This window comes from Penaeus vannamei, chromosome 40, assembly GCF_042767895.1.
Source record: "Penaeus vannamei isolate JL-2024 chromosome 40, ASM4276789v1, whole genome shotgun sequence".
Lineage (NCBI taxonomy): Eukaryota > Metazoa > Arthropoda > Malacostraca > Decapoda > Penaeidae > Penaeus > Penaeus vannamei.
Window position 1 is genome coordinate 4,431,575 of NC_091588.1, and position 22,971 is coordinate 4,454,545.

The window sequence follows — 22,971 nt, forward strand, 5'->3', positions numbered from 1 at the left end:
GCTCTGCTGTTCATCAGGATTATACTACAATCTGACTGTCATTAGTTAGTATACTGCCTTCTGTGGGCATGTTCCAATGCCACTATATTTGTCTATCGTTCTATCCTGTCATACAAACGTGGTGGATTCTTATGTCTTCCAGGGCAGGGGTTGGGGTGTGGTTGCCTCCCATGGGGGGTTGCAGGGGGCACAGCCCTCTTTGTTATATATTGCAGGGACTTATTAATTGAATAGTAACTGTATACTGTCCATTTAGGGTATTATTAGTTTTAGTGAACCCTATAATTTCTCTGGAACCTTTCATATTATTACATGCCCTGACACAGCATCACACTGGTGGGAGGCCTGCAAATGTTTATTTTTTGGGGTCTCATATGTGGGACACCCGTCGTTAGTGGGTTAACATTTGTGGAGCCATTTTTGTGAGACGCATTTCGCAGAAAAATACTACTGTGAACATCACATTACCCTGGTGGCGTTAGGATATATGATGATGATAAAAAAAGAAGAAATTACTTGTATTAAATTTGAACACTTGGGATGATGATAAAAGGCCGATTCGAGGGCTGCAGCAAGTCGCGGTTTGAGTTCCCACGCGGTTGAATTCACCAGACGAGCTCATTAAACAGCCCGGTGATTATTTCGATGAAGCTTTGATCTTATCTGACCTATATTTGTTAGCAAAATGGTAGTGTGTTGTGTGAATATTAACAGTTATGAGGATACGAAATGCTACAAATCATATTTACCTTTAATATAGGAGCAGTCACAGTGGATATTTCCATTCATGCATAGACATACACATATTATTAGAATAAGATTTGAAAATATAGATGTATGTTTATCTATGTATACATATATATGTATATGTGTATACATGTATATGTATACATATATGTGTATGTATGTATGTATATGTTTATATATTTATTTTTGTGCATACATATAGGTATTTGTTAATATTCACATAATGCGCTCTAGTAAACTAAGTAAAATTTTATCTTTTTTGAAAATCACCTGTTCAAGATTGACTTTTCTATTTACAGGTTATGAAGTGAGAGGCAGGCAAGGTTCATAAAGTTCTATGAGCAGTCCTAAAGCATGTGGTAAGTAGTACTATGTATGCTGTACCTTGTTTCTGGAAGTCTTAGTGTTAATGTAATTGATTGGTAAGGGGTATATAATAGCATTTCTGTAGGTAATTATAAGAAAGACTGTGAGTTTGACACCTGACCAAATTAAGTAAACTACAGCTTGGGATGATGATAAAAGGCCGATTCGAGGGCTGCGGCAAATCTCGGTTTGAGTTCCCACGCGGTTGAATTCACCGGACGAGCTTGATAAACAGCCCGGTGATTATTTCGATGAAGCTTTGATCTTATCTGACCTAAATTTGTCAGGAAAATGGTACTCTTTTGCTTGAATATTAACAATTATGAGGATACAAAATGCTGAAAAGTATATTTATTTTCTTATGGCAGTATTCATAGACAGATATTTTCATTCATGCATAGATATATGTATGTTGAAAGAGTATGGAATAAATGTATATATGATTTTATATATGTAATGTATGAAATGTAATACGATAATGTGGAATTACATAAGAATTGTTAATGTTCAGAATAATACAGTCTAATAGATAAAGTAAAAATTTAGAATAGGAATTTGAGACTTTGTTTGTTCATGACTGACTTTTATATTTACAGGTTATGAAGTGAGTGACAAGGTTATTAGGATTTATGAACAGTCTTCGAAAGCGTGGTAAGTGGCTTCATATACTATGCTATATTCCTCAAAGACTGTATGTGTGAAGTTAATTAGAAAAGGATAGAGATATTATTCCATAGGTGATGATCATTTTTATAAATCTGGAATGAGCAAAGTTGTTATCTGAAGAATATTCATGGTAGATTAAGTTTGAATTGGTTCATTTTAGACAAATGAATGTAAATGTAATTTTAGCAAGATTTTAAATTGAATGAATGAGATATCCTGAAATTATTCACTAGAAATAGTATTTTAGTGTGCAATTGTATACATTAAAAAAAATCAAGAATAGATTACGTAAAGTCATTGCAAATCAAATCAAATCTTTGGAGTGATGATAAAAGGCCGATTTGAGGGCTGTAGCAAGTCTCGGTTTGAGTTCCCACGTGGTTGAATTCACCGGACGAGCTCGGTAAACAGCCCGGTGACTATTTCGATGAAGCTTTGATCTTATCTGACCTATGTCTGGCAGCAAAAATGTTGTATGTGGTTTGCAAATGTTTATATATCCAGTAAGTGAACCTCTTGACTTTACAGAAGCAAGTTGAATGCTGAATTAGAATGCGGGGAAGTCCGAACCTGAGCTTCAGTGATGGTTCTGCAAGTCGTGTTATATATCCCTCCTCGAAAGTAACCTGGTAAGAATGAATAAGTATTTGTCTTACGTCTAACCTTTTGACTTTTTAAGATTTGTTCTATGTACTGCCAATAGTAAGTACAGACGAATGGAGGATACTTTTGGATGCATCAAAAAATCTGCTGTGAAAAACTCTTTTTCTGTTAACAAATGTATTTCTATTTGAAGTGATAAAAATATAGAGATCAGGATTATGAGCTTTATGGCTAATTTTGGTAACAAGATTTATTATTCAAAATGTAAAAAAGAAGTAATTTGGAAGTTGGTTATAGTTATTATTATTTCTTTTTCATATAATAAGTATATGATTGAATTGTAGTTCATTTTAGGGTAACATGTGTCAAAATAGTTATTTATCAGGATTAGCTGAAATTCACTAATTCCCTGTAAATTGATTGTGCACATATAATACATTACCAGTATGAAAATAGATTAAAACATATGATGAGACAAATAATTCAGACAATTTGGTGAAGAAAAAATATGAAATTACTGCCTTTTATAGATTTTTGTAGGAGCATTTTTGTCTTGAGAACTGAATGTAGGGTAACATTTTAGCTTTGTGTCAAGCTAAATTCAAAATGATGAAAATTGTTAGAATATGGGCATTATGCAACTCCATTCTAATTGTACAAGACCGTACATGTGAAGCATAATGTTTAGTGGAATCAATTGCCCAGTAATTTTTCTTTTCTTCATATTTTTTTAGCTTTGAAATCAGTGTGCCCAGTGGCTATGAAAACATGATTTGATTTCCAGGTATTTGTGGCTGCTGATTTTGAGCAAATTTTTCCGCTGCATTGGGGTGTTCGTGGCGTATGATGCTGTCAGGTCCATCCATGTAGTGTACTTCTTGCTCCTAGTGACTTTACTGTGAGTATAAAAGTGTTTGTGATTAATTGATTTTGACTTCATTATTTATGATTGTGTTCATATTTCCTTTTTAATTCTTTCTTTTCATGCACAAGGATCCCAAGTCTTTATTACTTGTATGTGTTGTAGTAAAAATTATTGCATTACGTATGAGGTATCACGTAATTTTGTGCTGTCTTTTAATCATAGTGATATCTTAATCTTATGGGTGAAAAGTATGACTACGGATCCTTGGTTTAGCTCTATGCTTTTCTTTAGATAGCAGATTTCATTTGTTCTTGCGTCATTTTCTTATTTTAATCAGATTTTTTATATAAATACTTTGATTTTAAAAAGATTTGATTTATTACTGTTGGCTTTGATGATTATTTATTCTTTAAATCATGTATCAGATATTTTGTAGGGAGTTAGAGCTGCAGTCAATAGCCTAGTGGATTAATTGTACCTCCTAACCGTGAATATGTTTCTGCCAGCTACAATATTTTACGGCATTCAAAAGTTTGCTGAAAATTATCTTGAGACCAAAATGTGGTCTCAAGAGGCTCTACGTTGCTATAGAATGTAGTTATAAAAGTTCATATTCCATCTTTTTATGTCCGTGCATATTCTGTGAAAGGTGTACCAATCTAACAGCATGAATTGATGTTGGTAAAGAGTTTTCTTAAATTGGAGGAAGAAGAGCAATTTTGACAGAGAAAAGTTTGTTTACAAATGGATTGAACATTTCTTGTCTGGGTATGAAGAATTTGAAGATGACTCACAAAGGAAAGGTATCAGCATTGTAGAAATAGGTCAGATAACATAAGTACTGGAAATTCCATAGGTGTCATTATGTAGCATCTTCAAATATAGAATGGACTTAGGGAAGATTTCTGTCCTGTGGGTCCCAGTACTGTTATGTGAGATCAGTTGGTGATAAGAGCCAATTTGCTGGAACTGTGTATAAGAATACTGGTCAATGATTAAACAGTGATTATCACTTTGATCCTTAAAGGTATCAAAACAATGGCTTTCATTGGAGTCAACGGACCTATGAAATGCAGAGTGGATAGAACTAGCAGAGTTTATGACAGCAGACTTGAAGGAGTAATACCTCTTATTTATAGGCATCCTATAGGAGTCAGCTGTAACCTGAGTGTGATTACTAGACAATGTTAAGAAAATTGTGTGGTGTGTAGTGGGAATGATGGGAAGGTACCACAATTAAGTTCTGGGATATCAACAAGACAAGATATCAACAAGACAACAGACAACAAACCCCATTCATATCTTTTCAGAGCAATATTTTATGAATTTTGTTAAGATGTAATTCACCCACCTTAAAGGCCAAATCTGGCTCCTTATTTTGTTTGTTTTCTTCAACGTTTTTTAATACACCCTATGTATTAAATGAAGTTAGTTGAATAGTTATTTATTGCATTGTTTTCTCTGTTATACTGATGTTAATCCAAGGCAATATCTAGCATATACCTTATCTGTTAGACACAACTTTAAACTTCTAATGATGTAAGGAAATGCATTTGAGTTGCCAGATATTACTGGCAGAATGGTTGTTGATGAAAGTCAAGGCTTGAGTGCTTGTAACTTCATATCTTCATATTAAGTCTTTTATGCACAATATGCTAAATTGCCTCATAAGCCACATTCATCTTCCAGAGCCTAGTTAGCAATTAGTCCTGTACAATGCTACCCACGTAATCGTATTAAGTATCTTCACGTACTTAATGTGATGTATTCCCTTGTATAAGGTTGTTAAGAATCAAGCTACCTAAAATGTTGAACTTATATCACAAATGGTCAAAGACAAGAGCAGTATGTTGTTTCTTTGTGAAGCTTATTTGTAATTATGTTTTGTTTGAAATATATACTACAAGTAACTCCAAATGTAGATCAAAATAGGCAGCAAACTATGGTTTGTAAATTATACGTATATATATATGTACATAACTATTATGTACCTGAAGAAACTATAGACTTTATGCCACATGATAGGTGAAGATAAGACATTTAGATACATCATCAATCAGCTGATGCTATGTAGCAGCTGTCAACAGGTGTCCGAACTGTGTTAACCTTGAATTATTTAAGCTACATGTGGTTTTCTAGGTGCTAAGTGATTTAACCACATGATGCTGGTGTTGTCATGATGTATGTACCATGTCCAATTGCTACTTTGGTTTATTAACTTGTAGCCGACGAATGGTATGTATGTACATGCCATGGCTGTTGTGGACCGAAACACGGATGGCATCATATCATGCCCATTCCTGTGCCACTGGTTCGTCGTCTAGTTATGAATTCAGCAGTATTTGGTAGGGAATATCTAAGCGTAAATATTGGGGAAAGAATCTTGAATGTTATTTACGATATGTTGATGATAAGGTAGATGCTCTCCTGAAATTGGGAGTAGGCATTATTTGAATATTTACTTTGGCAGGAATGACCATAAGACTTCCATCATGGCTCAGGAAGTCAGAGAAGCAAAGCGCAATAAACGAATAAGGAGCCAAACAAGGAAAGTCATAATGAATGTCTACAATTATTTCCGACATCAAGATGAGCGAGAAAGTGAGACTGATGTGGACCTAAGGATTGCCGCTGCAACTGGAATCTCTGTCCGGTCCTTTCATTCGATAAAACAACAGTACAGATGTGGTGTGATTAGATCTCCACCCCCAAGGTCCAGGATATCCCCAGTATTGGGATCTTTAGATGATCTTGCCAAAGACTCTATACGACAGGAGATATTCTCATTCTATGAGAAGGGTGAACGTCCGACAGTAGAAGCTCTGCTGATGAGGGTGAGGAAGCCACCTGTGAGCTTCTCTGGGGCATATTCCTCACTTTATAAGGTTGTGAAGCAACTCGGATTCCGTTATAGGAGAGTAGAAGGTGGCGGATACATTTTAATGGAGAGAAGTGATGTTTCTGCTGCAAGAAATAAATACCTGAGACTCCTTGATGAAAATCGAAGATCCAGTAGCCCAAGGCCAGAAATATATATGGATGAAATGTGGTTGAATGAAACCGAGTTCGTGGTCAGAGATATGGGATTGACTAAGAAATCTGCAGGCCGAAAAGGAAAAACCAGGAAAGGGGCTAGATATTTTATAGTGCATGCAGGTGGTGAAGATGGCTTTGTACAAGGGGCTTTATTATTTCAGTCAATAAATGGTAACAAGAAGGATTCTGATGATATAAATGACACATGCTTCCATTCTTGGTTCCAGACACAGTTGCTCCCAAACATTCCACCTCATAGTCTCATAGTTATGGATAATGCATGGTACCATTCCAAGATTTTGAACAAAACACCGACAGTCAATTCCAAGAAATGTGAAATAATCCAGTGGCTAACAGAATTGGACATAGCTCATGACTGTTCTTATACAAAATTTGAACTTCTCAATCTTGCCAATGCCCATAAAGACAAGCTCGTGTACGAAATTGATCAGATAGCCTGTGATGCTGGCCATGAAGTACTCAGACTTCCCGCTTATTACTACCACTTTAATCCCATGGAAAGGATTTGGGCTCAGGTGAAGAAAGAAGTGCGAAAGAGCATTTCAAATACTGAAGACCATACATTTGAGAGGTTGTACAAAATGATAAAATGTGCAATAGATAGAATAACCACAGAAGACTGGAGGAAATCTCTACGTCACATGAGACATATGGAAGAGAAATTTAGAATTAAGGAGAGAGCATTTGAGAAGCTGATAGAAAATATTGTGATAAGCCAGGATGTTGATAGTAGTGAATCAGATAATGATGAATGAGTTAATTACAATTTTTATCTACATAGTAAATAATTGGCATAAAGTTCATTTATAGCCACATTCACCAGAAAATTGCATATAATGCTGCCAGAATCGTAGAGAGAAGGGAAAAAGTACGTGTTTCCCATGCTTTTATTTTTTCCATTGAATGACTGACCGTATGTGGTGTGTTGTACAGTGTGATGCTAAACAAATGTTTACATTATTGGGAGCAGGAGGTTTGACATGGCAACACTGAGCCAAGTAGACTGCGGTGCTATGCTGTTAACCCATTAGCGACGGGTGTCCCACATATGAGACTCGAAAAAATAAACATTGTTGAGAGTCCGCCAGTGTGACGCTGTATCGGGGTTTGTGCTCCGATGCAGCAGCGGGCCACGGCCGGTGGGTGGACAGACTCTAGGGAAGCTCCGCCCGCTGATTTTTTAGCCTCCCGGAATATTTTATTTTTGGCTTCCAAATATACCGGTGTGAATGGGTTAGCAGGTGTCATTGGCGCTATTCCCCAGAGTATTCTATGTCTACTACTTGTATATATGTATAGGGTGTTGTCAGGTACCCGATGATACGGAATATGTGTAGCCTATACAAACCAGTTTAATGTGCACCGTACTCCACTTGATATCATTTGTGATATATTTCCTAACATTTTGAACATCCCCTGAAAGGTGGTAATGCCATAAAATCAAATATATTTTTATATTGCCAATTTTTATCTTAATCATCTAGAAGAAATTGTGTTATAGTTACCTAAGACACTTTCTACTTTTTCTTCTTAACCCATTTACGACGGGTGTCCTGCATATGAAACACCCGGAAAAATAAACATTGTTCTTGAATGTTGGAAATTTAATGAATCTCTTCACTGCAGATGACATGTAATAAGGCCATAGCCAACTTTAGCGACATCATTAATCATATTCATGTTTCACCCATATGCTGCAGTGAGGACATGCTATTGGCAGAAGTAAATCCAAACATTCAGTTTTATTTTTGTTATTAAAGTATGAGGGAGTGGGCAAATAACTACAACAAAGTACTAAACACCAAAGTACTAAACTTGCGAGTCCAACTTGCACAGACATATAATGCATAATAGTTAGCATGACTAAAGTTTAGGAGTACCTTGATGGATGGGTATTACTTCTACCGGGTATAGATTTGGTATTAATTGTTAGTCTACAGATTACAAAAAATGTCTTGTACTGTTTTGCCATATGACAAAATATTTTATGATCTTTTAGATAAAGATAATGACAGTAAATGATTGTTTATCATGAAGAATGGATTTTTGAGTTGAATAGCTGGATAAGTGACTATTTCTGTGACAAGGTTTATATGTATGTAATATGTACAGCAATAATCACAAATCTTGAAAAATGAGTGCCAGTGTCATTCAGCCTGATCACTCTAGCTGATCTTGGGGGACTTTCATTTCTCTTCTCTACTAATCTAGGAAGAAATAAGATAAAAAAGATGGACTCATCAACTTGTTGTTTGTTATCTGAAGTAGAAATAATTGTGGAGATGCTATTCGAAGTGGTTAAAAATGGAAATGTTTGTTGAAATTTTAATAATTCATGATGCAGTATGACACTCCCTATGCCACATTGTTTTAGTTTAGAACTTTCAAAACCTGGCAGGTCACACAAGATGAAAAATGTAGAATTACAAAAAACTAATACTGGTAGCTGGTATTAGGTAATATATCTGGGAAGAATACTGATATGGCTCTGTTATAACAAAAACAGAACTGAGCCATATTAATTGTTACTCTGCATTATCTCATTCTGCGGAGAAATGTGATTTCTGAAAGGAGTCGAGAAACTAAGTAGAGAATCTAAATATTATCAATATGATGAAGTCTTACAATTAATAGTAGTTTTGTATTTGATGTACTGTATCAGAGTATTATAATGCATGCCATTTTAAAGGCTTCCAAATCATTACGTTAAATACAAAGCAAATCAAAAGAATTTTATTAGGGTGTCTGCTTCAGTTTTTGGTTGAAGCTAGCTCTTCATTTTCATTTTTATTTCTAGACTGATTAGCAATCAACTTTCTTTCGCTTGGTTTGTGTAGACGGTTAGAAGGAATATCTGACATTTATCATTAATGTTTTTTGGGGGGTGATGGGGACTTATCATTTTGGAGTGAAAAGAGAGTTGATGGTATTTAGTATTTAGGTGTATGTCTATTGTTGAATGATTTTTACCTTCTTAAAGAATAACATCAACTCTCTTTTCATCCTTCTAGGTGCTGACCAAGCAGGCAGGGATGGTCCTAATTGTCTTGGCCTTCATGTGGTGTTCCAACCAAAGATGCAGTTGAGCTGACTCAGCCTTTGAAAGGGCAAAGTTAAGTTGAGAAACTAGATAGGAAAAGCGGAAAAGAAAGTTTTTTTTTGAAAAGAGGTACACATCTTGTCGGCAAAATGTCTGTTCGTGAGGGAACTCGAAGGAAGAAGATATCGGTTCTTCACATGCTAGGAACGTGGGAGGGCAAAATTGAAGGCTGCAATTGCCCGTCTTGCAAGGAGTGGGATGCCAGAGAAAAGACTCAAGGAGCGGTCCACAAAAGCCCTGCTAAAACTACAAAAAGTACCAAACCCATTGCAAAGAAAGTAAGCATTAAAGTGAAAACGACTAAAGTGATGGTGGAGAAGGAAGATCCCGCGTTGCTTGAGAAAAAAATCACTCCAAAGCAGCAAACATTTATGAAGAATGTCTCTTCAGTAAAGGGAGTGAAAATAGAACCAGGGCTAACCAAACTTCCATTGAATAGTAGAAATAGTGAATGTAGCTTTACTAGTGAAGTGATTGATTCAAAAATTGATGGAGGCAAATATATGAAAGGTATCTCTGTTGATAACATGCATTGTGAAAAGAAAAATGTAGACCTTTTACCTGGAGTGTGTAACAGCGTGAGTTCAGGAGTGGACATGTTTATGGACAGAATTGAAAAAGTTGGTGAAAGCTGTCACTCCCAGTCTGTAGAGAATACAGGTTGCAGTGACAAGAGAGGTAGTAGAGGTGCTCTAGAGGCTGTAACAGAGTCCCTCGATAGACCGGACAAGAATCTGAAGCGTGGCTATGATGATGGTGGAGGAGGGCAGAAAGTTGGAGACAGGCAGAAACTAATTCGTGAGGAAACAATTCTTGTAGATCCACAGCAAATAAAGCAGGAACCAGAAGAATACTTCTCAGACGAAGAGGATCTAGGTAGATATGGACGGCCGTGTGTTGATACCATCAAGAGTGAATCACGGATGAGTAAAAGGGCAAGAATGGTTACATCTGAGATTGAAAATATTTATGCCAAGCCTCGTATGGTCTTTACTGGTAGAGGTGTGGTAAGGAAATTTGAACCAGGGATAGATAAAACCCCAAAGTCAAGAAGAGGAAGGAAACCAAACAAAGTTATTCCTGTTAAGGTCAAGCAGGAACCAAAAGATCATGTAGATACAGGTGAAGACGAGGAAAGATGTGAATTAGATCAGTTACAGAGAGCCTTGTCTGAAGCTGCTGCAGGTATTAGTGATGTGGGAGATTTTGCAGATGATCTCCATGACTTTGGTGATGCTAAAGAAGGTAAGCAGAAGAGAAAGGCCCCCAAAATATTCAAGAGAGTTGAAAGTGATGGTGATAAGTATGTGGAATGCAGCATGTGTTTCAAAATGTTGAAAGAATCTTCTATGAAACAACATTACAAGACTCATACTGGCGAGAAACCACATACCTGTGATGAATGCGATGCAAGGTTCACACGGAAGGGGGATGTTGAGAGACATAAAAGATTAGTTCATAAAAATCAAAAACCATTTAAATGCAGAAAATGTAGTAGGGAGTTTTCCGATAGAAAAAATTTGAAGAGCCACTTGCAAAACCACGACAAAGCTATTTATTTTGCTTGCGATACATGTGGTTTTAAGTTTGGTAAGAGAGAATACTATGAGAACCACATTAGATACATTCACCCACTTCCTAATGGGCAAATACCTGTGTTTGCTGAAGGGGAGGAAGACCTAGCTTCAAAGCAGTTGAAAGAACTTGAGATGGAAGAAACCAAAGAGAAAGAAAGGGAGAGAGAGAGAGCTGCTCTCAATGAGAATTTGCATTTAGATAATATTGATGAGGAAGAGGAAGAGGAAGAGGAAGATGAAGATGAAGAGGACAAAGCAATGGAAATAACTGTCACAGAAGGGGAAGAGCTAAATGCTACTTCAAATAGAAAAATAAACATAAAGAAGGAAGAGCTCACAGATACCGATGAAAATGTAAATACAAGGGAAGAGGATGATGACTTTGGAAGCCCTTACCCACCTATAGAGGCAACCAAAAATTGTAAAAAAGAGATATCAGTTGACTCAACAGGGTCTTTAAGAGGTCCTCAAGTGGGAACTGATGTCAGAGTATCTAAAGGAACACTGAGCTTTACCCAAACAGTTCCTGACACTGATACTCAGGATGAGGAACTTGTAAACAAAGTCATAGCTGCAGCAGTTAGTCAAGCAGCAAACACCATTGAGAGCCTCCAGACAGCAGCTGGAGCAAATTTATCTGGGAATGAAATTAATGACTTTGATGACGATGATGATGATGAGGAAGATGAAGAGGAGGATGAGGAAGAGGAAGAAGAATTAATGGAAGAAACTGATGCTATACAGGAAATCCTAGACTCCCCAAATTTTGACCTAGTGCCTATGCCACAGGTACAAAAACCAGCTGACCAGCAAACTGAAATCCATATCAATGCCTCTGTCGGTGGACAAAAGAAAAAGTTCATAATCCAAGTTCCTCCAGGGAGCAACTTCAACGTACAAACCCCAGATGGCATGGAGATGATTGTGACAATGGTGAACCAATTATGTCCGGGGAAGGGTGAGTTAGACGGACCTGTGGAAGTGGTGATGCACAACACAAACCTGCGGACAGTTGGTTTAGAATGATCTTGAAGTAATGCCAAGTTGGGCAAGATGACATTTTGTTTATTTATGAATATAATTTGATATACCTTGAGAAGTTGAGAGGTATTGTAAATATTGTGTTATACAAGAAGTTAAGAAGAATGTATAATATGAAGTAAATTGTATATTTAGTACTCAAATGTTTCTTATAGGAACTTGTTTTACCAAGTGGTATGAATAGATCTTGAAAGTTGTTTGTAAATATGGCTTTAAATACATGTATGATCCCATGCATATGTTTCATGTTAAAAATAAATGTTAATTTCTGTAAAAAAAAAAATTGTTTAATATCTACTAACTCCTTTCCCCTAAAAAGAAAATAATTCCGTGATACATGACTCCTGGGATACACAAAAACATGGGAATAACATTAATTAGGTTTTATAACTGAAATCAGAGAGAAATGGTATGGAAATTGTAGTATTCCTAAACTATAAATATTATGGCTGCAAACAAACACGAAAATAAATGGAACATATGTTAAATGAAATGTTACAACTAAATTTGCAGTGTAATGTCAAATGAAGTTCCATGGATATAGCATTTATCTGTATATCAATATTGATTGATTAAATAATTGATATTTTATGGATATTCGTAAATCTTGCATACTGCTGACCGTAACAAAACCAACAAAACTACAAATCCACCTTCAAAAAAGATATAAGATATATTTTCAGATCATGATAGAAGTGATATTGTACACAAATTCTCAAATATCAAATATATTTGTTATGAAGAGCATTTTAAGAAATGAATTTTGAATATCAGACAAGCATTGTTCAGTTCTGAAGTTTTAAATCAAATAAATGGAATCTTTAGATTATAAAGGACATATAGTTACTATTTTTCTAATTCTATCCAGTTGAAAGGTGCTGCTAACGACCTTACCAGTTGATGCACTAGATGATCCTCAATAATATCTGCCTTACAAGCTTTTCTATGTTTGCAAGTTATTTGGCTATGAATTAGTATCTCCACTACAAACTATAATATTTCTGGATGTCAATGACCAAATTGATACATATAATACATATACATGAATACATATATACATATATACAGATATACAGATATACAGATATACAGATATACAGATATACACATATACACATACATTTACACATACACACATACATTTACACATACACACATACATTTACACATACACACACACACACACACACACACACACACACACACACACACACACACACACACACACACACACACACACACACACGCACACACACACACACACACATACGCATATACACATATATACATATACACATATACATTTACACACACACACACACACACACACACACACACACACACACACACACACACACACACACACACACACACACACACACACACACACACACACACACACACACACACACTTATACACTTATACACTTATACACTTATACACTTATACATCTACACATCTACACATCTACACATCTACACATCTACACATCTACACATCTACACATCTACACATACACATACACATACACATACACATACACATATACATATACATATACATATACATATACATATACATACAAATACACATACACATACACATACACATACACATACATATATCATTATATACATATATACATTCTTTAACAAGATAATTTCTGCATTATTTATTTATTTTTTTTAGAATTACCAACCTTCATCTCTCGTAGTTCTTATTTATGTTGGCAGGAAGCCTTCACTAGGAGAGTGATCTGTCAATGATACTTTGTTGGTGTGAATGCAACCAATTATTAGTTTACAGTTATAAAATCTGAAAATGAATTTGATTAGATTATGTATGTATGTATGTTTGCGTGCATGTGTGTGAGTGTGTGTTTGTTGTTTTTCTCTGTTTGTTTTGTTGTATGTAAATTTAAGTGCCGTGTTGTGTAGTGATGATCTGAAGCTTTTTAGGGAGATTAAAAGAAAAGATATTCTTTAAGGTTAAAGCTGTTAAACATATCAAACCCTATCTCTCTTGTTCGTTACATAAAAAGAGAATGAATGTTGTGAATATCAGGATGATCTTTCCAGTTCTTTTATTGAGAAGTGGTCCATAGTTGATCACTTTTTTTTTTTTTTTTTTTTTACCCATGAAGATGGAATTAGCCTCTTTTTATACAGGAAAAAGTAGATAGGATATGTCTTTTACATTTTTTATTTTATCAGAGTTTCATATTACAGCTTTCCAAAGCTTTGCATTTTCGTAAACTTATGAAGACAGTTTTTTGTTATGATTTTCAGTTTTTACGAGAATGGTAAATAGAAAAAAAGCTATTGAAATGAAGGAAATCTGTGTTTTTAACATCCTTAATAATTTTTATCTGAAGATGTGCAGGAAGAAAAAGTCTTTGTCTTTGAGATTATGCATAAACATTTTTCATTAGTTTATCATTAGTCATCCATACTGTTGCTATTGTCTCTGAAATTATATCTTAATGCAAAAAATTGAGTAGTAAACAGAAGCATTTTTCTCATCTTTTTATTGATGTATGTGTGATGAAATAGTCTCCTTTTAATGTTTTTCTTTTATTTTTTCATTTTTATAGGATCAATTTCTGCTCACTACCCATTCATTCTTATCTGTTGGAGATCCTTGAAAAGTTTTCTTTTCTTGAAATTTGATTCCACAGACTTTGAATTGTGATTAGAAATAAAAGTAAAAAGATAAAGATTTTGAAAATGGACACATGATTTTTAAATGATAAAGATAGGACTAGTTGCATTTCGTTTTGAAAGACATTGTCTGTGATGATCTTAAAAAACTACATGACCCGATCACTATCTTTCCAAATATTAGAAGACCATTCTTGTCTCCATTGGTTAAAGTTACTGATGAATGGATCAAAGAATGTATTTGGGGGGGGGGGCAAATGTATGGAAGTATTAACAGTATTAGCATTTTATACAAGTTTCATTCCCGTATCAACACAAGAGAGAGAGAGAGAAGAAAATTGATCCCACAGTAAGGACCCTTCCATAAACTTGGGAATATTAATATGATAGACAGTATGAAAAAATTGACAAGTATTTGTAGGACAACATAATGCTCTTGGTACTTGATTGTTTTTATTCTTCTAAAGAATAAAGAGTCCTTCTCCTGTAATGGACGGAAAACCATAAAAGATATGAGTGGGGGTAGGGTAGGCTTGTCAAAATTCATAAAACAGTTCACATCTAAAGGATACAGAAAATTAAAACATCACAAAATTGAAAGATTCTTGTACTTTTGGATATTGAGTAGAGAGAGGGTCCTCTGATGCATAGGTTGATCTTGAAGCAGGTAAAGTAAGTCCTTTGCATTTTATACTTTTATGGATATTAGTAGACTCCAAGTTATACTTTCTTTTGTGTTTATTAGCACACACTTCTCCATTTGTTTCAGATGCTCCATAGTGTATGGTTTTGTGCAGCGCCCACTCTCAGGGAGCAAGAAATTGGCACAGGGTGTCTGGATCAACATTGCAAGGCATGCATTTGTACAGACATGCCTCAATCTTTTGTGGTTTTATGGCCTTGCTCATGTGGGCCCCCTGCGTGCGGTGCTCCTGAGTGAACATGCCGATATTGTTGTGTTGGCTGTGTGGGGTGCTATCCTGAAAGGTAATTTTTCTTGAACTTATGCAGCTCATCCGTCAGAATACCTTCCGTCCCCTCTCTTGTTCCTTTTCTAATGCCTACCCAGTAACTATGCTAATGCACGACAAACTAATACCTCTGTGGCTGCTACATTTGTATCGGTCAACTTCTCATTTGCACAGCGATAAAAAACATACAATCATCCAGTTGATGAAAACCTAACCAAATACAAAGTTTGGCAAGCACCAAGGCACAAACACACATGTATAAATATGTATATATGTGTATTCTTGTATATATGTAAACATTTATATTTTTGTTTATATAATTTTTTCTTGGGTGGTCCTTGGAGCACCAATGAACCTAATGCCATGTAGGATGTTTTGAAAGTTTCATGAAGTACTAGTTTTAGTATCTACCTGAGATAGTAAATTGGGAATCAGTTGATATACATTCCTCATAGGCTACAGTAGTACAGGATTCTTTAATTCATTGCAAATTCATAAGTTATCTACCGATATACTAGTTGTATAATGCTAAAAAAAATTCATAAGATAAAAGTATACTACACAGATTATTTAAGTAATGTTTCTTTTATTTTAGTGCATTTGTATAGTCTGACATGGAAGAAAATGATATATCACTTTCAGGGATTGGTGGTGCTGGAAAGTTAAGGGGATCCCTATGGTTCGTTCTTGGTGTTTTGTCTCTGGTTCTCTTCGACAATGACTCCACTGCTGCGGCGGAGCATCCAGAAGGCCACGAGCACCATGGTGTTAGTCACGTCTTGTACTACCTTCTGGCATGGATGGGATTGTCCGACCATGAGGTAAGTTGATGGGTGTATTTTTTCCGGGATTTGGATCTCTTTTACAGCTACTGATTGGTATAAGGATGATTCACATTCATTCTATATTAGTATCAGAAGTTGTTAAAAAGTCTTAATCAATTTTTTCTTCTCTCTTTTATGTATGAAGAATTGCACTTTGTCATTACAGTGTTAGGTTAGGTAATTGAAATCCCAATTAGATAAGATTTATGAGGATTTCCCTTCTCGTTGTATTCTCAGGGTGGTATTGTGGTACTGCTCCTGACTCTGTGTCTTCAAGCCTACGTAAACAATGGAGGACGTCGCCTGGCGGTGGATGTGGGCAGTTCCAGGAGATTGCATGCTCTAACAGCCATCGTTTCCACTTTATTCCTCTGCCCACTTGCCTTGATGGTTTGGATGACTCAAGTAAGGATAAATTAAATTATGCACTGAAGAATTCCACTTCAAATTTTTTATTAACTTTTCCAGGTACTTATGCCCCATGTAAAAGTGTGGAAGTATCAGCTTTTTCACAAAAAGTAGCACAGCATAGATAAAGGATGGAGTGATTGGCTTTGTAAAATGGACATTGAAATTTAGATTTTGTAATAGTCTTGGTTGTAGACAGACTGAAAACTGCAGTAGATTGGTATGCTGTTTTTTTGAGCTTTAACACTACACCATACTTTTTTATTTATTTCAACTTGCACCGAGTATGTTTTAGATATCAAGATTACCTAAGATTTTAAATGTTTGGATTTCATTTACAAATAAACAATCTAAGGATATGGATATTTAATCTGTACTATAGATCGAAGTATCATTGATCTTGCCATCATGTTAATACAGCGTTTGATCCTCAGCAGGGCACTTCGAGTCCAGGGGCTCTGCAGTACTTCCCACAAGCCTTCGTTGTATCGTTGTTCGTCTTTGCTTTCCATTATTACGTGGATGCAGCATGTGTTCAGAGGTATTTTTTTTGCTTTTATTCTGTCCTTCAGACCTTTTCTTTTCTTCTCTTTTAATTCTTAGTGAGGGACAGATTTTTTTTCTTTTAATTGACAATGTTGTTTTACCTCTTTCTGGTACAAGTATGTAATGAAAAGGTCAGAATCTTTTTGATGATTTTATGTTTCTTGGTCATAGTCAACACTAGCCATATTTTTATTATGGAAGGAATTAGGAGGTTATGAGGCTTATATATGGGTGTATGTATTGTTGTATTAGATATCTTTTTTACAAATATGAATAATCACAGTCTGATTTTCATAGTCTGAATGTTGGCTGATTATGTTGTGTTATTTCTTAGAATATTTCTTAGAATATTTACCTAAGTGAACTCGAGTGTTACAGGTGTTTAGAAAAGGTAAAGATATTGACACAATAAAGCAGAGGATGATGTTTGGTATTATTATTTTTTAAAAGAATACCTTTTATTAGTGGTTAGGATTGAAAGATTGCTAATCACAAAACTGTCCTTTCAACAGATTGGATGTGGTTCGTACAGCTCGTGTTGGAACGCTCTCCATCTTCTTTACAAGCCTTGTGCTTAGTACAATGTGGAGATACTCGGGAAAGATTGTAGACAGTGATGGAGTTGTCAAGGAAAAGATGGACCACGCATTTTCAGGAGGCGTTGCATTCAGCGTTGTGATGTTGATAGCTGGTAAGAGCATGTCTGATAGGCAGGATTAGTACTTATATACTTAGATGATGTCTTCATTGTACATTTTATATGAAAAAAAGTTAAATGTGAAATTTGAAACATTAAGTAAAAATGACATTCATCTTCTATATTTTCAGCTACACTGCAGTTAACTTCAAACAAAGAGCGATGGCGTAGTCCAGGTACCATGAGTGGCCTCCCTCTTCATGGCTTGCCTGGGGAAGCGCTACACCGATCACAATCTCTTATCTCTTTCCTCACGTCCACCCTGAAGGTTGTTCTTGCCGACGGCAACAGTCGTACTATCTTCTACTTCCTCTGCATAAACCTCTGTGAGTCATCATTCATCAGCGCAGTATATATAGTTACATTATTTACTTGTGATATTTATATGTAACACATTTTTTTTTTTTTTCATTTATGTGAACTTTCAACGTATGTCTAAATATTGTAGTGTTTACGCAGATAAGTTATAGTCGTATGAAGATAAAGAAAACTTATCGTTTGAAATCCAACTGGATTCCTCATTTAGGAAAGGACATGTCTTATGAGGAATCCAGCTGGATTAGATTTATGATTTATGATTTTCTTATTTTGTTTTTGTTTATTTTCTATAAATTTTGCAATTTTATATATGAAGTATATATTGTGTCACCGCTGTGTCTGTCTGGGACAGCCAAGAGGTAATTAAAAAAAGGGTGAAAATGTACAGAAATACTGACACTGGGTTAAAATTAACATGGTTGCATATGATACATATTAATGGTATTATTCTGATAATGTTTGGTATGTTAGTTAATGTGACAGATTACTAGCTTTAATTCAAATTCTAATTTAATTTTGTTGTGAACATAAGGCAATAAGTCATTGCAAAAGACTACCAAAAGTATGCTTTGTTAGGTATCATATATATGTATTTTTCTTTTTTTTTCAGGCTTTACCTTCGTTGAATTCACGTACGGAGTGTGGACCAATAGCTTAGGGTTGATTTCTGACGGTTTCCATATGCTGTTCGATTGTTCAGCGCTTGTCATTGGCCTAATAGCATCTGTAATGGCCAAATGGAAGCCAACAAAAACATTTCCATTTGGGTAAGTAATTAGTAAACTAAGTAATCAGATGCATGTGAACCTTTTCTGTACTTGACGACTTCTTTTATCATGCAAAATATATTTTTATTGTTTCAAGTAAGTATATGTTGTAATGAAAAAGTATACAAGTAGTTGGGTTTTTACTGCCTTGAATCATATTTGTTTCTGAGAAGAATATTATATTATTGAATTGGCACTTAAATTGTACACTAGTCCATCCCATTTCAGTATGTAATTATTCACAAGGCAATGTATTTTAGTCAAATATTTTTGTGTTCAAAGTTGCTTATAGAACCTTTGTGTTTACAGGTATGGGAGAGTAGAAGTTTTATCAGGATTTGTCAATGGCCTTTTTCTCTCAGTGGTAAGTATAAATGAGTGATTTTGCTATTTGTAAAAGAAATTTAAGCTTGTAAATTGATGAAAAGAAATGTTACTGTATCAATCAATAGTTATAATGTGTAGCTTATTCCTTTGAACTTGGAAAAAGTTTTGTAACTTTTCCAATTTATTATTTCACATACCAATTTTTAACTCATCAGTAATAGGTGCATATATTGCCGTCATGAAATAATGGCATATGATGTATATAAGCATCATGACTTACAATGAGTAGGCCAGTTGTACACAGCATAGGGCTAGCTACAAAGTCTAGACTGTTGTGTAATATTACATCGCAAAAAAATGCAGGCCTCGTCATGGTAGGGTTAACATAATAGATAATTTTTATTTGGTTTCCTCCTCATTTTCAGATTGGTTTGATGGTGCTGTATGAGGCCATTGGGCGAATCCTAGAACCTCCAGAGGTGCGCACGGAAAAGCTGCTGGTCGTAGCTGTCTGTGGCTTGTTTGTCAATCTGTTTGGTATCATGTCTTTCAGGTATGTAACTTTGAAAGACTAAATTTTGTTATGTTAATTCTTAATTGTGGATGTAATAAGCATGCAGATAGGAAAAAAAAAATTGAATTGGAATATTTGTTTCATATACATGAAGAGAAGATTCTAACTGTACTTTTCCCTGTAGCCATACACATTCACATGGACATGGGCACAATCATAATCATGGGCACAGTCATGGTCATGGTCACAGCCATGGACACGGTCATGGACACGGTCACGGACATGGTCATGGACACAAAAGTGGCAGCAGCCATGGACACAGTCACAAGTTTAATGCCAATATGCAGGGTAAGTTTTTGTATTAGTACAGTAATTATATAATATAATCACTACCATAATCCTTTTAACAGGCAGAGTGATTTCAAGATTACACTGAATAAAGAGTTGTAGACAAAGAAGAATTATTATTTCCAATGTCAATAACTCGCTGAATTGGCATAAGTATAGGGAAGTAAATATTATGATAAGGATAATAAGAGTCAAAGAGTAAGAGTAAATAATCCCTTCATAAGCTGATGAAGATACATGGTTTCATGGTAACACTTCAAAAGCTTATGTGTTGAGGATAAACAGCTCAAGCAGCTTAGTTATGATTTAATGGTCATTTTATGGTAAATATATATTGGCAAAAAAGTGTATACATATATTTATATGTTTATCTATTTATGAATTGATCATCAGTTTGCATGTGCATTTCATAGCAGTGATTATGTACATATAATGGAAAATTATAAGTAATTTCCAAGAGCATGGTAGTCCAAAAGTGAATTTACAAGTAATTTACCAAGTCATTGCATTGTTTCCTTGTTTTAATTTTCTGGTGCAAAGACGAGGCACGGTATCTATAGTCTTGAGTTTTGAATTTGATTTGCATCAACTATGGACTTTTTTCAGGATAGAAAGACAGTAAAGTTGAGAAAGGGCAGAAGATTTAACTAGCCATATCTTCTTCCAGGTGTGTTCCTGCATATTATCGCTGACACTATGGGTAGTGTTGCCGTTATTGTTTCGTCATTGCTGATTGACTGGTATGGCTGGCATGTTGCGGACCCTCTGTGCTCACTGGTCCTCTCCATTCTCATCTTGGCCTCTGTTCTTCCACTGCTGAAGGAGTCAGTTGCTGTTCTTGTGCTCCGAGTCCCATATGGCCTTGAAGATGTTGCGAGAGAATGTATAGATAAGGTGCGTGAGGAAATTGTTTGTTATTGTGTATGAACTGGAATATAGATGATAGGCAAAGAAAAGAAACCCCCCCAAAATTGGTAGAAAATTCTGTATTTATATTTATCGGTTTTACTCGTTTTCAGATTATAGAACTTGAACATGTTGTGAGCTGTAAGAATCCTCGATTTTGGCAACATTCTGGAGAAATATTGGTTTCAGCTGTTGTTGTGCAATGTCAAAGTGATGTGTCAGAACAGAAGATGATCCACAATGTAAGTTAATTTGCCATACTATTTTAAAGTTATATCAAATAGAACAGTTCATAGAAACATTTGTATAACAACAAAGATTAATGTCATGATCATATCACGTTTCTTTAAATTAATATGTGGATTTTTAAGAATAATCTATGTATCAAATATTTAAATTTTAGAAATGGAATTTATTAAGTGGATTAGCACAAGATTTCCAGTAGAAAATAGTGTCACCTGTAATTAATTAATACTGAAAGATTTATTTATGTCGGAGAAAAATGTAAACCAATACTACATTCTAAAATCAGTATGATACAATGTTAATAGATTTTTTAGGCTTGAGAACAGAGTTATGTGCTTCTGTTTGCTTGGAAGTGTATATTTTGTAATTTTACTTGGGAGAAGGGGAGGTGTATGCTTAATGCAGTGTACCCTGCAGTAGATCCTGTAATGATTGAATTTTGTTTTTTTGTTCTTCTTTGCCAGGTAACGGCTATTCTACAGGAAGCTGGTTTCACCCATGTGGCCGTAGAAGTTGAAGTTGTAGCAGCATCGGACGTAGTGAGAGAGAGGCCTCCCTCACAGTGGGGCTTGGGCACCTTAGTCAGAAGTCATAATAATCAGTATCCAAGCTCCATTCGAGCTATCTGATGATAATCGCTATTTATTTCCATATAGTATCATTTGCATTTTATATTTGTATAGATTTTATTCAAATTGTACTTATATTTTGTTATTTCTCCAGATGAATATATTCTTTATAGATGTATGAATAAAATTGATTGAGTCACTGTTAATGTTCAGTGCTTCCTATTGAAGTATAGATTAACAGGACAAATGACTGTATCTCAGTATAAATTAATAAAATTGGTATGCATGAGTTAATTCCATGTAAACATTCCGGTAAATATATTCCTATCAACTGGAAGATCTGTTCTAATCATGTGGATAATTAAGTGAAATAAAGTGTTTAATTTTTATTATGTATTTTCTCTTTCTTTTCTGAATTTCCAAAAGTGAACTGTAGATATTGCTTCACTTCACACACTTACTGTGTGAAATTTCTGTTTAGCCTCGTATCTTAATGTGAAAGTGAGACTGGCTATGGTTCTTCCTCATGTAATAGATGGGAATTAGTTCATTACATACTTACAAAACAGGAAGAACATTCTCCTACAACGTTGTGTATTTAGTATCCAAAATTGGCTTAATCACTAGGATCATGTACAAAATGTATAGTAGAAAAAGACAATCTTTTTGGAGTTGATGGGAAGTACTCTTGGCTTTGTGGAGGGACTCATATGATATTGTTCTTTATTATATATTTTTTTCTTATTTTTTCTATTTAGTCATGATAGCCTCTATTTAGTTTTTACTGGTAAATCTTATAAAACAGAGATGACCGCTTAGAACTCCATAGTCACTTTACATATATTAT

At 35.1% G+C, this 22,971-nt stretch overlaps 2 protein-coding genes across 8 annotated transcripts in view; both read left to right on the forward strand.

Moving 5' to 3' along the window:
• The window catches only part of LOC113812682 (proton-coupled zinc antiporter SLC30A5), a 23,506-nt gene extending 993 nt beyond the window's left edge, over positions 1–22,513 (forward strand). For 3 of the 7 annotated variants that reach the window (XM_027364600.2, XM_070117536.1, XM_070117537.1), the window contains exons 2-6: positions 1,047–1,106; positions 1,710–1,764; positions 2,308–2,408; positions 3,167–3,280; positions 9,316–12,305. In XM_027364600.2, coding sequence (XP_027220401.1) covers positions 9,494–12,007 — 2,514 coding nt within the window. In that variant the 5' untranslated portion in view covers positions 1,047–1,106; positions 1,710–1,764; positions 2,308–2,408; positions 3,167–3,280; positions 9,316–9,493 and the 3' untranslated portion in view covers positions 12,008–12,305. Of the gene's footprint in view, positions 1–25; positions 45–613; positions 634–1,046; positions 1,107–1,709; positions 1,765–2,307; positions 2,409–3,166; positions 3,281–9,315; positions 12,306–15,452; positions 15,671–16,296; positions 16,476–16,715; positions 16,884–17,320; positions 17,428–17,944; positions 18,124–18,260; positions 18,456–19,057; positions 19,215–19,523; positions 19,579–19,966; positions 20,095–20,239; positions 20,404–21,070; positions 21,298–21,422; positions 21,552–22,019 lie in introns of those variants that run through there. The other 4 variants (XM_027364601.2, XM_027364606.2, XM_070117539.1 and 1 more) reach the window with 4 other exon arrangements.
• Positions 5,597–7,200, forward strand: LOC113812684 (uncharacterized). Its single transcript, XM_070117540.1, has one exon. It carries the CDS (start codon positions 5,740–5,742, stop codon positions 7,057–7,059), a length of 1,320 nt encoding a protein of 439 aa, XP_069973641.1. The 5' UTR covers positions 5,597–5,739; the 3' UTR covers positions 7,060–7,200.
• Positions 22,514–22,971: the final 458 nt, after the last annotated feature.